Here is a 15,700-nt window from a genome sequence, read left to right as displayed (position 1 = left end):
TTCTAATTTGTTGAATTGGTGGGTTTTTGTTAAATGTGAGCCAAAACCATCACAATTACAGTAAAATAACCGAAGACCTAAACTACTTCAGTCTGTGTGCATTGAATTTATTTAATACACAAGTTTCACAATAGAGTCTAATTACTGAAATAAATTAAATTTTCCTCGACATTTTAATTTATTGAGAAGCACCTTTAAGTTAATTTTACTCAGAGTATGTTCCTGGTTTAGACTCAAGACATTCATTGTTTAAGACGTATCAGATATGTATTTTGATTTAGAATTTAGACATTTTAGAAAATGCCGATCCATGTGTGAGATGATGATATAAAATATTATATATATATATATATATATATATATATATATATATATATATATAATATTCAGCTGCGTTACCTCCCTCGGGAGTGCCAGCGTTGCCCAAGTCCGATCCCGAGCTGACAGCTGTGCTTTCCTGGGCAGTTGAGGGCATCAGGCTTGACTGGAATCCTCCACCCAGCCCCGAGTGCTCAAGGCTGGATGATTGGTTCCTGGGGGCTGCTCATGCTGATCGCCAGCAACTTCCGCTGGTTCCTTTTTTTCTTCTGTCCTGCACGCCATGGCCACCCTTCAGGTCTACGAGGCCATGCTGCTCAAGAGCTGCACGCGGGCAGTGCTGACCCAGGGGTTTTGCAGGTGGCATGCACTGCTACCGACCTCGCTCTCCGGGTGTCGAAGGTTTCTGTGTGCACCTTGGGTCAGGTGATGTCCAGTTTGGTGGTCCAGAAGCGTCAACTATGGCTGAATCTGGCAGACATGAGGGAGTCTGATCGGACTCAACTCCCCAGTCTCCCAGGTTGGCCTCTGCTGCCCAGAAGCGAGAAAAGAGATCCTTTGCACAGGGGAGTTTGTTTTTTTTCCCAGTTGACCTGAAGACCCAGCCGGTTACGGTGTCTGAGCACCAGTTCCCTGTGCTCGCACAACTGCGCTCGAGAGTTAGCTAGACACTAGCATCCCCTGAAAGAACTTCAGAGGGAAACAGGATTTGTTCCTGGCGGAAGCTGCAAGCTGCTGTATTACCAGACCATGCTCTGATGATATGACTGTCCTCATATGGACTAAATCGAAGACTGCAACCAGGGATGTGATACTTTGGCTGGGGAGCAGTGAGTTCTTGGCAAAATTTACCCTGAGTCCTAGGCACTCTAAGTGGCTCAGGAGCACGGCTCTGGTGACAAGGAAATAATGGCTGTAGAACCCCGAACACTGATGAGTGTGGAAGAGGGAAAACGCTCTTGACAATGTGAAATATTTATTGTGTTCGCCATAATAATGGTGCTTTGCGGGGGTGAACAACAATGGGCTCAGGTCGCAGAGCAGGCAGACGAGAGAACATTGGGGTGGTCCGACCGTGGCGGGACTTTGCTCCTTCCTCTTCCTTCCCCAATGGTCAAGAAGATTTTGAGGACGTCGGGTCCAGCACAATCCTTGGCCGGGGCCCTGATGTCTCAGCAGTTTAGCGCTCTTAGCGGGGCGAGCTTGCTGATGCTACTCCTTAGGGGGTGCCGCCTGGTAGGTAGAAGGGGCAGGCTTCTGAGCCCATGCTGGGTCAGTGCAGTCCTGGGGAGATTCGAGGCAGAGCTGGAGCATTTAGGCAGGAAGTGTCGCATGGTCTGGGATGACTTCTGAGCTGCAGTGAAACACTCAGTGAATCCCTCTACAGCTGGCACGAAGAGACTAGACTCATTCAGGGAATGGAGAAGCTTTGCCTGGATCACTTGAAGAACGGCCATGGTGTGCAGTGCTGAAGCAGCTTGGCCCACAAAAATATAGGCTCTGCCAGCCATGGCGGAGGTAGTCCTCAGCTAGTCTCATCCAGTGGTGAATGGAGAAGCTTTGCCTGGAACACTGGAAGAATGGCCATGGTGTGCAGTGCTGAAGCAGCTTGGCCTGCAGAAATATAGGCTCTGTCAGCCATGGCCGAGGTTGTCCTGCAGGGCTTAGAAGGAAGGGCACACTTGCTTTTCCACCCCACAGACATGGGGAGGCAGAGGTGGGCAGCCACGTCCTCGTCGAGTGGCAGCATTTGCTCAAAGCCCTTCTCCTGAAAGCCATCACACTGAAGTGAGAGCTGCAGAGGAGGTAGTGTGTATCACAAATGTACAGTCGTGAGTTTCTGCTGGATGTCAGCAGAACCACATTTTTAGAGTTAAACTCCATGCACACAGGACTGCTGTGGGATCTCGGTCTTCTCCGGAAGCCTTCACCATCACCGACCCCCACTATTGCATCTCACCCACAGCGTAGGTGCCACAAGCCATGTGAGTGGAAGCAGAAGAGGGTTAAGCACAGAGATATCCAGGCTAGGCTAATGGCTAACCCACACAAGCCATCCATCCCAAGCATCGTACTGGCTAACGTTCGTTCTTTGGACAATAAACCGGACTACATCTGATTACTATGCTCAACTTAGAGGACTGTAAGAGACTGTTGTGTTTTTGTGTTCATGGAAACATGGCTTAGCAACAACGTTCCAGGCGGCACTATTCAGCTTGACCAGCTGATGTGCTATTGAGCAGACAGAGCTCTCTTCGTGGAAGGAAAAACCTGGGTTGGCGGGCTTTGTGTTTACATCAATGATGCGTTATGCCGCGATGCTGTTGTAATCTGCAAATACTGCTCACCCCTGGTGGAGTTTATGATTATTAAGTGTCGGCCGTTCTATCTACCAAGGGAATATACTGCCATACTGCTCGTTTCTGTTTACAGTCCTCCGAACAACAACAACAGCAACAGGAATGATGGACTAAATAAACTGTACCAGCACATCAGTGAGCAGCAGAAAGCACACCCTGATGCTTTTCTCACCATAGCTGGGGATTTCAAACATGCAGACTTAAAGTCTTAAAGAGTGTGTTTCCAAAAATACACCAACACATTAACTTTCCAACAAGAGGTAATAACATTTGAGACGTTGTTTACACCACACAGAGAGGAGCCTACAAAGCCCTCCCCTTCCCCCACATCGGTGCCTCAGACCACATCACTGTCATGCTAATGCCTGCATATGGACCGCTCATTAAAGTCGCCAAACCAGTTCAAAAACAGATTCATTGTGGCCGGAAGGGTCGTCGGAGGCTCTTCAGGACTGTTTTGACTCAACTGACTGGAACATGTTTAAGCAGGCTGCTACATACAAAAACACCACAGACCTCCAAGAGTACTTGGAGACTGTCACTTTATACATCAACAAGTGTATTGATGATGTAACATGTACAGACTCCTGAAAATGCAGAACGCTGCTTTCAGAGCTGGAGAGGACAGCCAGGGCCAACCTGTCCCATGGCATCAGAGAGGCTAAGAGTCAACACTCCAGGAGGATAGCCCATCAATTCATCCACTGCACAGAAGACTCCACCTCCTCCCAGCGACCAGGTGATGAAACTGACCCCAGACAGCATGAGAAGATCCTTCAGCAGGATCAATGCATGCAATGTTCCAGGTCCTGACAACATCCCTGGGCGTGTACTGAGAGACTGTGCAACAGAACTCACTGATGTCTTCACACACATTTTCAACATCTCACTTAGTCAGGCTGTTGTTCCCACATGTTTCAAAGCTACCATCATCATTCCAGTCCCTAAGACGCCATCTCCATACTGCTTCAATGACTACTGTCCTGTTGTACTTACTCCTATCCTCTTGAAGTGCTTGAACGGCTAGTCATGCACCACATCAAGTCTGCCCCCCCCCCCCCCTCCCTAGACCGTTTCCAGTTTGCATATCGGTCCAGCCACTCGATCGATGATGCCATCGCAACTGCCCTCCACTCAGCACTCACACATATAGACAAAAAGGACTCATACGTCAGAATGCTATTTATATGCTTCAGTTCAGCATTCACGCAATCATAGCTCAACAGCTCATTTACAAACTGGTCCAGCTTGGACTCAACACTTTGCAGTACAACTGGCTGTTGGACTTTCTGACTGGAAGACCTCAGGCAGTAAGGGTAGGCAACAACACATCCAGCACCATCACAAAGTTCCTGGGTGTGCACATCACAGAAGACCTCTCCTGGACTGACAACACCGCAGCACTGGCCAAGAAAGCACAGCAGCATCTCTACTTCGAAAACCGAGAAGAGCCAGAGCCCCGCCCCCCATCATATGCACCTGAGCTGCATCTGAATGGCACCTACAACGCGTCCTGCCGGAAGACTCTGCAACGCTTCCCTCTTCTGCCCCAGAACTATGAACCCCCCACCCCCAGATCCCACATCCCCAGGTCCTTCCACCCCCTCCTCCCACTAACATACGTTGGCACGCCACAGTCACTTTTTGCAGCATTGGTCTGCTCACTACCTCATTCAGCATGGAACTGATGTAATTCTACGACCTCATCAGTCAGTTTAAATAAAATAACTGCTCTTGAGCCCTTTTTCACTTTAATCAGACTGAATAGGCTTTTTTTGCACTAAATATCTTTTTATCTTTACTGTTTGTTCACTTCACTGGTTTGAACTGTATCTGCCACGTGCCCTGCACTGTTTTATTTAACTTTATTTTTATTTTTATAATATGTTTTTTACATGCCCTTATTGTATAGTCGTATCTTATACTTTATATTAGATTTTTAGGATCTACTGTTAGTGTTATCTGTATGCACCGAGGGTCTTAGAGAAACACAATTTCAAATCTGTGTATGTATGTACTGTACATGTGGAAGAAGGGACAATAAAGCAGACTTGACTTGACAACAATAAAATCCTGCTTAGGGCACCCATTTGGCCAGCAGCACCCTTGTGTGGCACACATGTGATGCTCATTATCACTCGCATCATTGGCCTCAATTTCCCACAGGTCTTAGCTCCGTTCCACTTGTTACACTCACATTCATCTGACCCCACGATTGAGTGCAACACCCACATGTCAAAATATAATCAACGACAGATGTATAAAACCAAGTTACCATTCAACATTTTTTTCTTTTTTTCACTCAGATGTACATGACAATAAGAAAAAAAAGATCTAATACTTCCATTTCATTGTGACTTGTTTTTGTTTATCTGATCCATGTCACTCTCTGATCTGGGAGAGTGAAGAGTTTCATTGTTCTCCACAGGTTGAGTAATTGTGGTGTCACAGATAAAGGTTGTATTACTCTGGCTTCAGCTCTGACATCAAAACCATCGAACCTGAGAAAAATTAGTCTGACTGGTAATCAACTAGGTGATTCTGGTGTGTTGCATCTCTCTTCTGGACTCAGGAACCCTCACTGTAAACTGGAGATACTCAGGTGAGAATCACATGGTCTGGTACGCAGATACATTTTGAAGATAAAAATATAGATTTTTTAAGGTTTAAGGAAGTAATGAAGAAAAAAAAGAGGGGTCAAGATCAGAAAGCACCGGGGGCTGCCGGAATACAAACACATATATATATATATATAAACACTAATCAGGTATAACATTATGAAGAGAATAAGAGAATAACACTGATTATCTTTTCATAACCGCACCTGTTAGTGGGTGGGATATATTAGAGAGCAAGTGAACATTTGTGACCGTGGACCACATAACCAGGCATAAGAGTTCCTGTAGCACAAACTGGTAGAGCACTTGGCTTGGGGGCACAAGGTTGGGGGTTCGATTCCCCGGGAACACATGATATGTAAAAATTGATAGCCTGAATGCACTATAAGTCGCTTTGGATAAAAGCGTCTGCTAAATGCATTAATTTAATTTAATAAGAGTACATTTTGTGAAATTGAGATTTGTTTCATCTAAAAGCTGAACAAATAATCTTTCCATTGATGTATGGTTTAGTAGGATATGACAATGTTTGGCTAAGAACGATTTGAAAAACTGAAAACTTGAGTGGTGCAAAAAAAAAATCTAAATACTGAGAAAATCACCTTAAAAATTTTCCAAATGAAGTTCTTAGCAATGCATATTACTAATCAAAAATTTTTGATATAATTACTCTAGGAAATTTACAAGATATCTTAATGGAACGCCATCATTACTTAATATCCTAATGATTCTTGGCATAAAACAAAAAATCTATAATTCTGACCCATACAATTTTTTGGGGATATTGCGAAAAATATACCCAAGTTCCTTAAGACTGGTTTTGTGGCCCAGGGTCACATTTTGTCCTCAAAGTTGATGAGTTAGAAGGAGGAAAAATTTGGCAAGTTTGACAAGGGCCAAATTTCGATGGCTAGACGACTTGGACGCAGCATCTCCAAAACTGCAGCTATTTTGGGGTGTTCCTGGTCTGCAGTGGTCAGTATCTACCCAAAATGGTCCAGGAACAGCAGTGAACCGATATCAGGATCATGGGCAGCCGAGACTCATTGATGCATGTGGGGAGCGAAGGCTGGCCTGTGTGGTCCGATTCAACAGACGAGCTACTATAGCTCAAGAAGTTAGACAAATGAAAATAGAATGTAGGGGTGACCCCTAATAGTCGACTAATCAATGCTTGGATTAGAGGAGCCTGATTTGACCACCAATCTAACAGTCGAATATTAGCAGGGTGTTATTGATTATGCAATTTTGACTATATGGGATAGCTCAAACGTCTGATTTCACATAGAACTACCAGTTTTCTCCCAATAAGTTAATATACAGCCTATTATGATAAAGCTGTAAGAATCTGAAAAAAAAGAAGCTTCAAATTAATATTTTAAAGTGCGTAAATAAATCTAACCACCCCTATAGATTTATGTTTCACTTTCCATAATCCGTGGCCGAAAGAGGATCATTTTGGCGTCAGGGATTTCAAACTTTACCAAGACTCAAACTGACACAGGCAAAGACTGGATTTTTCTAACAGGTAAGGTACAAGTGATTTCAAAACATTTCAGCCGGTGTATATATATCGTGAATATATTATTTACCTGATTTGGTTTTGAATCAAGCACTTCATTGTACTATGATGATATCGCACAGCGCGAGCAGGTCAAACTGCAATGCAGAATAGTAATAACTATGACTGGACTGTAACACCCGTACCATTACAATGAGAACACCATTATAATAAAACACTGTGAATTTTTAGAGTTTAGCTGCCGTGTTTCTGCAAATTGTTTAGTGAAGAACTCGTCCATAAAAGTGTGCATTCAGATCCTAAGGATTTTCATAGTCGAATCTGAGTTTTCGAAACTTGCCGATATTCGACTGATAGTCGAATCTTATGTTTGGGGGCGGGGCAAAATACATAAACAAGTCAGACATAACATAATTACTAATGTTAACACACAGGGAAAATGTGTAATGAACACCTTGGAGATATAAACGGGGTAAATAATGTTTTATGTTTTGATTAACAGATAGCTAACACTTAACGTCAGCGAAACCATAACAATTAAAACAATTTTAACAATAGTGTAATAATATATAATAGCTCTCATTATAACGTTAACCTAAAACATTAGCAAGTTAATGTTCTGCATTTCTGTTTTGAGCTGCGCATGCTGAAGATGACCAGTAGAGTGACAAGGTTGATATCAAGTTTTAAATCAATGAAATTCAACTCATAATTTCATATAGAATATGCTTCGTTATTTATACAACATAACGTTAACATTAAGACTTAAAGGCTATTTGCAAAAAGGACCCGAATGCACATGAACATATCTGCGGGGCTCTGAATGTGAACTCCTTTTGTGGACGCGTTCTTCACGAAACAATTTGCAGAAACACAGCAGCTAAACTCTAAAAATTCACAACGTTTTATTATAATGGTGTTCTAATTATAATGGTATGGGTGTGACAGTCCAGTCATAGTTATTACTATTCTGCATTTTAGTTTGACCTGCTCGCGCTGTGTGCTGAAGAGATATCACCGTAGTACAATAAAGCGCTTGATTCAAAACCAAATGCATCTTATATCAGGTAAATAATAATTTCACAATATATATACACTGGATGAAATGTTTTGAAATCACTTGTACCCTACCTGTTTGAAAAAATCCAGTCTTTGCCTGTGTCAGTTTGAGTCTTGGTAAAGTTTTAAATCCCTGCCGCCAAAATCCTTTGGTCACGGATAATGGAAAGTGAAACATAAATCTATAGGGGTGGTTGGATTTATTCACCCACTTTAAAATATTAATTTGAAGCTTCTTTCTTCTCAGATTCTTACAGCTTTATCATAATAGGCTGTATATTAACTTATTGGGAGGAAAAACCGGTAGTTCTATGTGAAATCAGACATTTGAGCTACCCTATATAGTCAAAATGGCATAATCAATAACACCATGCTAATATTCAACATTTAGATTGGTTGTCGAATCAGGCTCCTCGAATCAAAGCATCGATTAGTCAACTATTCGGGGTCACCCCTAGTATATATTTTGCTATTATTATGTTACATGCCTAGGAATGATCTGAGCTCAGAGAGTGAGTTTGTCATTGTTCTCTACAGGTTGAGTAATTGTGGTGTCACAGATGAAGGTTGTGCTGCTCTGGCTTCAGCTCTGAGATCAAACCTGAGAGAACTTGATCTATCATGGAATAAACTAGGAGATTCTGGTGTGGGGTTTCTTTGTTCTGGACTCAAGAATCTCACTGTAAATTGGAGATACTCAGGTGAGAATCACACATGGTCTGGTACTGAGAAATTATCTTTCTCTCTCTTTTGTTCTCTTTTCTCTTTTTTAAGGATGATTTAAGGAAATAATGTAGAAGAGAGAGAGGGGTTAGAAAGCATCAGAAAAACAGCATGAATCATGAGTCTCTATTTCATTTACATTTACATTACATTTAGTCGTTTAGCAGACACTTTTATACAAAGCGACTTACAAATGAGGACAATGGAAGCAATCACAATCAACAAAAGAGCAATGATATACAAGTGCTAGAACAAGTCTCAGTTAGCTTTAACACAGTACACATAGCAAGGGCTTTTAAATAATATAATAAATACAAAGAAAACAGATAGAATAGAAAAAGAATAGAGCAAGCTAATGTTAGAGGACTATTTTTGCTTTTCTTAATTGTATAATAAATGAAAAGAAAGATAAAATACAAAAAGATTAGAAAGAATAATTTTTAAGAATAATCATATTCAAGAAATAGAATTAGAATAGTGAGTGCTAAAGTTAGAGGGTCAAATAAAGATGGAATAGATGGGTTTTAAGCTGATTATTGAAGATGTCTAGGCACTCAGCTGCTTGGAGTAAGTTGGGGAGGTCATTCCACCGGGAGGGAGCATTTAATTTAAAAGTCTGTAAAAGTGACTTTGTGCTTCATTAGGATGGCACAATCAAGCAACGTTCAAGCCTTCTAGATTGCACATGAGTCTGAAGTAATAAATTTAGGTAAATGGGTGCAGAGCCAGTGGTAGTTTTGTAGGCAAACATCAATGCTTTGAATTTTATGCGAGAAGCTATTGGTAGCCAGTGCAAATTGATAAACAGAGGTGAGACGTGTATTTTTTTCTTCTCATTAAAATTTAATCTTGCTGCCTTGTTCTGGATTAATTATAAAGGTTTGCTAGAACTGAATGGAAGACCTGCCAAGATGCAAAGAGAGCATTGCAATAGTCCAGCCTGGACAGAACAAGAGCTTGAACAAGGAGTTGTGCAGCATGTTCCGAAAGAAAGGGCCTGATCTTCTTTATGTTGAATAAAGCAAATCTGCAGGAGAGTACAGTTTTAGCAATGTGGCCTGAGAAAGTCAGCTGATCATAAAACATAATTTCAAAGCTTCTGGCTGTTTTTGAAGGAGTTATGGTTGATGTGCCTAAGTGGATGGGCAATTATGATGAAACGATAGGTTTGCTGCGAGCGCCAACCTCTCGCTCTCTCTGGTGAGGCCAGTAAGGAAGTGACTAAAACTGCAATTCATCGACTGGCCGCTTGACGCTGGCTGCAAAAGGGAGTCAGCCCCATAGACTCCCCATGTTAAAATGCCCAACTTTACAGCAGAAAAAAAACATCTTTATAGCCTGGTGCAAAAAATGATTTTGGTCTAAATAACTAATTTTGCACTTCATGACAACTGTGAGGGGGGTTAATTTTTCATAATTCATCCATTTAAATTATATTAAGACTTAAAGTTCTGCATAATTAAGGGTGTGGCCACTTGAGTGACAGGTGGATTGCCACTAATGACACTGCTGTCACACTAGGTGGGCGTGGATTCAACAAGTAATTCCCTGCCTTTTTGCCCATTTTTGATTGTCCGGGAGAGTTGCGCGGTGATGCGCTGCCAAGATGGCGATGGCCCGCTCTGCACATTTTAGGCTTCAAAAACACACTTCAGGAGTCTACGGGTGACGTCACGGACAGTACGTCCATGTTTTTATACAGTCTATTGTTTGCTGTAACCACAAGCAGTTCTGTCTTGGCAACCCTCTGGGCAACTAAATGATGTCTATCATTAGCCATTGGCTAATAAATTCTTAGATTTAACTCACCATTGTGTGTGTTTGAGGCTATTTTAAGATTAGCACAGATATATTTTCACTGACTGAGCATTTCAGAGTATCGCTCTCCATCAAGCAATCTGTAGTTTTTCAATTCATCTTAATGGACGCACAGCGCACCTGTATTTGCCAAACTTTAAACTCTCTGTGAAGGCGCATGACTCGCGTAGCTTTGCTGATAGCGTGTTTCTCACACATGCAAAGAGAGAAAGTTTTACTATGCTGAATGGACGTACTACATGTAAACTATATTATATGTAGAATTTTCCTGTCATTATTATATGTTGAATTTTCCTGAGTTTATTTAGAATTATTCACCTTCTTAGAACAAGCAGAAGATATGGTAGTGGGCGGAGTGGGCAGAGCTAATGCGCAAATGGGAATTTCATTGCCTGGGGCTGATTTTACTGTCCCTGTTTTGATTTTAGCAAATCAGATTGACCGAACACAGACAACGTGATTAATATTCATGAACCCAGCAGCTCGTCAATCCGTAGTGCATTGTATATTGTTATCATGGTACTAGAATTAGTCGTAGTCTCTTTTAACAATTATGATCTATTACTTATTTTTACAGAAACCCTAAATGACCAGCAATATTTTAAACATCACTACCAATCTTAGGTTCAGTTAAAATGAAAAATATGCATTCATACATGGTTACCAAGTTTTAGTTCTAATCACTAAAGTTCTAATTAAATAGTGCTTAATACCATAATATAATGCTTGACTGACTGATTAAGAAGCTAAGATTTAAGAAGTTGTGCCACCTTACAAAGATAAGCTGACTGGAATCATATATATATATACAGTATATGTGTGTGTGTGTGTGTGTGTGTGTGAAATATAGTATATCAGTCTGGTGAGTAAACTGAAAATGAACTAGCCAATGGCGATTATATTGCCAAGCTGTACATAGTAGCGCTGCAACTAACGATTATTTTTTTCTGTCGACTAATCTAACGATTATTTTTTCAATTAGTCGACTAATCTAACAATTATTTTTATTACAATAAATAATTAATCTTATGTTCTTTTTTTAATTAGCTAATGAATCCTTTGTATAACTACAAAAAAAATAAGTACAACTTCTAATATAATATTTCAACCTTTATTAATTTTCAACTTATGTGGTTGAAGTTTTTACAGTATAAAATAATAAAGAGGCAAAGAAAATTATTTTACTATTGTAAGTATGAGTTTATGATAGCGTTTATAATTAAACCACAGTAGCCATACATGTACAGTTGTCTGAGATGTCATGAAATGTTCTTTAGCATCACAAACCATAAAATGTAGTCAGGGTTCTGCTATGGTTTAGCATGGTTTCCAGAGATCTGGAGCTGATTCGGGGTAGCTCGGTGGTTTGTGACTGTTGTCTAGCATCGCGCTGTCTTTTTGTTCACACATCACGTCTTTTGCGCGCTCAAGTTCATCATTTCCTATGTAGGCGCGCGATAAGCGCGTTCATAATGGAAGCGACGTGGTCGCGATGCGCTCGTTTTTTCCAGGCGTGTCCGCACCGCATCGAGTTAAAAACATCTCAATGCCGCAAGCGCAAGAATATCAGACCTGAACCAGGAAGTTGGTCACCAGATCACACGGTAACCAGTTAAACCGTAACACCAGAGAGCACCAAGATGTTTTCCTCTGAGGTGCTGTGGTACACCATATCGGTTTTGTGAAGGGAACAAAGGGCCATTTTATTTGTCCTCTGTTTAAAGTATTCCCATACTTTTGATAACCGTGGTCTCTGTTTTTGTAATAGAGTGCAACTTTCTCCATTCCCAGTATGCCATTACGTGAGATGTAAACAAACAGTGTGACGCGTCGACGCATTTCACGCATGTCTACGTATTTTTGTAGTCGATGTAATCGATGACGTCGACGAGTCGTTGCAGCACTAGTGCATAGAGTACTGCTTGGCAAGGTTGAGTCGAAGGTGATGGTCCTTCATCCAGCAAGAAATGTCTGTTACAACCAACTGAGATGCTAGCAGCTACTGTCGGATCAACAGGATGGAATGAGAGGTAGAGTTGAGTGTCATCAGCATAGCAGTGGTATGAAAAGCCATGTTTCTGAAAGATAGAACCTAATGATGCCGTGTAGACAGAGAAGAGAAGTAGTCCAAGAACTGAGCCCTGAGGCACCCCAGTAGTTAGATGTTGCGACGTGGACACCTCACCTCTCCGAGATACTTTGAAAGACCTATCAGATAGGTAAAACTCAAACCACTGAAGTGTGGTTCCTGGTTGTTCTGTGTGAGAAAGGCAGAGACTTGGTTGAACACAGCTTGTTCAAGTCTTTTTGCAATGAAAGGAAAAAAGGAAAATTGGTCTGTATTTCTCTAAAAGAGATGGGTTGAGGGTGGGTTTTGGAGTTATACGAGCCTGTCTGAATGATGAGGGGGAAAAAAAAACAGTGTGGAGGGATGTGTAAATGATGTGAGTGAGTGCAGGTACAACTGCAGGAGAAATGGCTTGAAGGAGATGAGATGAAATAGGATAAAGCGGGCAAGTAGTAGGATGATTAGAACAGGTGAGTTTGGAGACTTCTGCCTCAGAGAGTGAAGAGATTGATGTGAATGAGTGTATGTTTGCTGGTAAGATGTGCTTGACGGATTGTGTTGTGGAAAATTGTGTACTGATGTTTTAAATTTTATTAATGAAAAACATGGCAAAGTCATCAGCTATTAGAGCTGATGCAGGAGGGGGAGGAGGAGGACAAAAGAGCGAGAAAAATGTTTTAAAAAGCATGCTAGAGTTAGACAAATTGTTAATTTTGTTATAGTTTAAAGATAAAAATTTGACACCACCTATACCATTATATGAACAAGCAAGCAAGATTTTTTTTTTCATTCAGCTTTTTGAACAAAACAATAATGCAGAGCCTGTGGCATAGAAGCCATAGACAGTTCCCTAGGGCGCAAAATTACTGGGGGACAGTTTTCTTTCTTTGTTTTTGTTTTTTTGTATTGTGCGCTCCTATACCCATATATAAAGCAAAATAATATCTGACAGTTAACATAATTTTAGCAAGGATCAATAATCAAACTGATTAAAATAATGTTAAAATAAAATTAAAAAAATTGACATCAACGAAAATTCATAAAATTTGACAAGGTTGGACTAATTTAAAAACTTTCTGCTTCATGACATGATTATAATATATTATCATAAATGCTCTTAAAATATAATTTCAAAAAAAATGATCAGGGGCACAAGGCAGAATGCAGGGCAAATAAGAGGAGCAGAAAAAAAATCTCAATATGGGGATAAAATCACAAGTTAACGGCTGTGTATTTGCCCGTGATGTTTATGTAGTATTTTGAAATAGCCTTTTTTGAACATCTTAACCAGCAACACTGACACCATGGAATGTTTTTGCTTGAGTTAACTGCTTATTTAATTTTACTTTATTTTCTTTAAAATAAATTTAAGCTTCTTTAATTTTGTTTTAATATCAGTTACATACTGCATGCTTTAGTTCACCAAAAAGTGTCTAATTGTCTTTTGAAAAATACCATGACTAGGACTATAATCTAGGATTCATAAAATGAAATATTTAAGTATAAGTATATCATTTTCCACTGTACCTATGCACAAAATTGAAATGCAAGGTATGGGTATGCTAATTAGACTAACTAGCTAGCTGGCTAACATGTACAAATAAATTCCAAATAGAGCCTTTATTTTGTTGCCTTTGTTGTCTGTTGGACTATTTTAGGCATTTCATATTGCTCATATTTCCCTTTATTGTAATAAATACTTGTCACTGTAGGCATAGTTGTGGGAGTAGCTCATGTCTGGTCTCTTCAATAGGCTAATTTAACAGGTTCACTCATAAATTACCTACAAGGCACTTCAACAATCTCCATTTATCACAATTTATTTACTACTTATTAATATTAATACTTATCAGTATTTATGTAATGTTATAGTATAGTAAAGAAAAATCTGCATTTTCAGATACTTCATTGTACTGGTCACACCATGTGTTCTTAAACTTCAGAAATATATTATCTAATGTTTTTCAGCTCTTCATATCTCTTCAAATTCAGTTTGAATTCATTTTTTATTCATCAGGTAAGGAACTCAAGTTCATTCATAGGCGTAATTTGCAGGTGGGACAGGTGGGACAAGATCAACAAATTATTCTTCCATAATCTAATTAGGGTAATAAATAAATTAAAAGGTTGACTCCTTACGCATGAATAACTTGTGCAGTACAATAATGACCTGATTTTCACACTTTGTCACACTTTTCTTAAAACTTATTTTAAAAATGGAGCCCTTCCTTCTGCTAAGTTGGCCTGCCCTCTACTAAAGATTTTTCTAGTCAATTAGTCGCACGTTATATTAAGTTGATTAATATAATATAGTAACCATACTTTAATATATAGGCATTCCATGTATAAAGCAATTGCCTCAAAGCACCGGCAAATTGATATGAACGTGTCGGGGGCGAAGAGTAAGAATCACTTATTATTTAATGATGTTTTATTAACAAGATTCGGAAGAAGCACGTCAGTTACTTAGCCTAATCAACACAGGTGGACCACAATCAAGTAATCAATATCATAGTATAAATATTGCAGACTTATCTCTATCCATTGACGATTTATCAGCATCCCTCCTCCACCCCATCTCCTCACTTCAAGTTCACTTTATAAATAGACGGGGAAGGGGGGTAGTCTAGGTTCGGGCCATTCCCGAGCTCAGAGCCCTTCCCTGGACAGCACAACAAATACACATACCATACCTCAGCTAATTAAATGTAAGCGTGAACTCGTGAATTAATAAACTAGTGCTTTCTGAGTCAGTGTCGGGTGCAAAGCTGAGGCCGCCGAAAATCGAGTGGGCTAGTTTTCCTTATATATTTTTTTTTTTGTACATATAAAAAATAATAACCTGTTTTGGTTATATTTACTATTATAATTGCTACTAAATTTTTTGAGCAATCACACTGTCGTGACCACGGCATTGTACAACAGATGTACAACAGCTGCCATTTGTGTTGCATATGAGAAACATCAAACAACAACTTGTTTCAATTGCGCAGTGCTTCGAGTGTAGAGCTTGGTTTATCCAGGTTTAGCCTTAGACTTTTTTTTTTTTTTTAGTCCTAAGTGTTTGCTAAACGTTCTGTAATTTATATTTTGGATAATTCAGATTCACTTTGCTCGGCAGTGCAACATTGAATAGAAATGTCTTTCCAGAAAGGCGATAACACAATTTCAATGAACAACATAGAGCCAAGACAGTTATTTTGGAAATGTATCT

General features: G+C 40.1%; 1 protein-coding gene across 1 annotated transcript in view; it reads left to right on the top strand.

Moving 5' to 3' along the window:
- The window catches only part of LOC128028806 (ribonuclease inhibitor-like), an 81,452-nt gene that overhangs the window by 34,893 nt on the left and 30,859 nt on the right, over positions 1 to 15,700 (top strand). The window contains exon 6 of the mRNA XM_052616140.1: positions 5,107 to 5,280. Within this exon, the coding sequence (XP_052472100.1) occupies positions 5,107 to 5,280 (174 nt within the window). The remainder of the gene's footprint in view (positions 1 to 5,106; positions 5,281 to 15,700) is intronic.

Source organism: Carassius gibelio, chromosome A15, assembly GCF_023724105.1.
Source record: "Carassius gibelio isolate Cgi1373 ecotype wild population from Czech Republic chromosome A15, carGib1.2-hapl.c, whole genome shotgun sequence".
NCBI classification, from domain to species: Eukaryota; Metazoa; Chordata; class Actinopteri; order Cypriniformes; family Cyprinidae; genus Carassius; species Carassius gibelio.
Note: the sequence above shows the minus strand (reverse complement) of the source record. Positions and strands in the feature narration are given on the sequence as shown.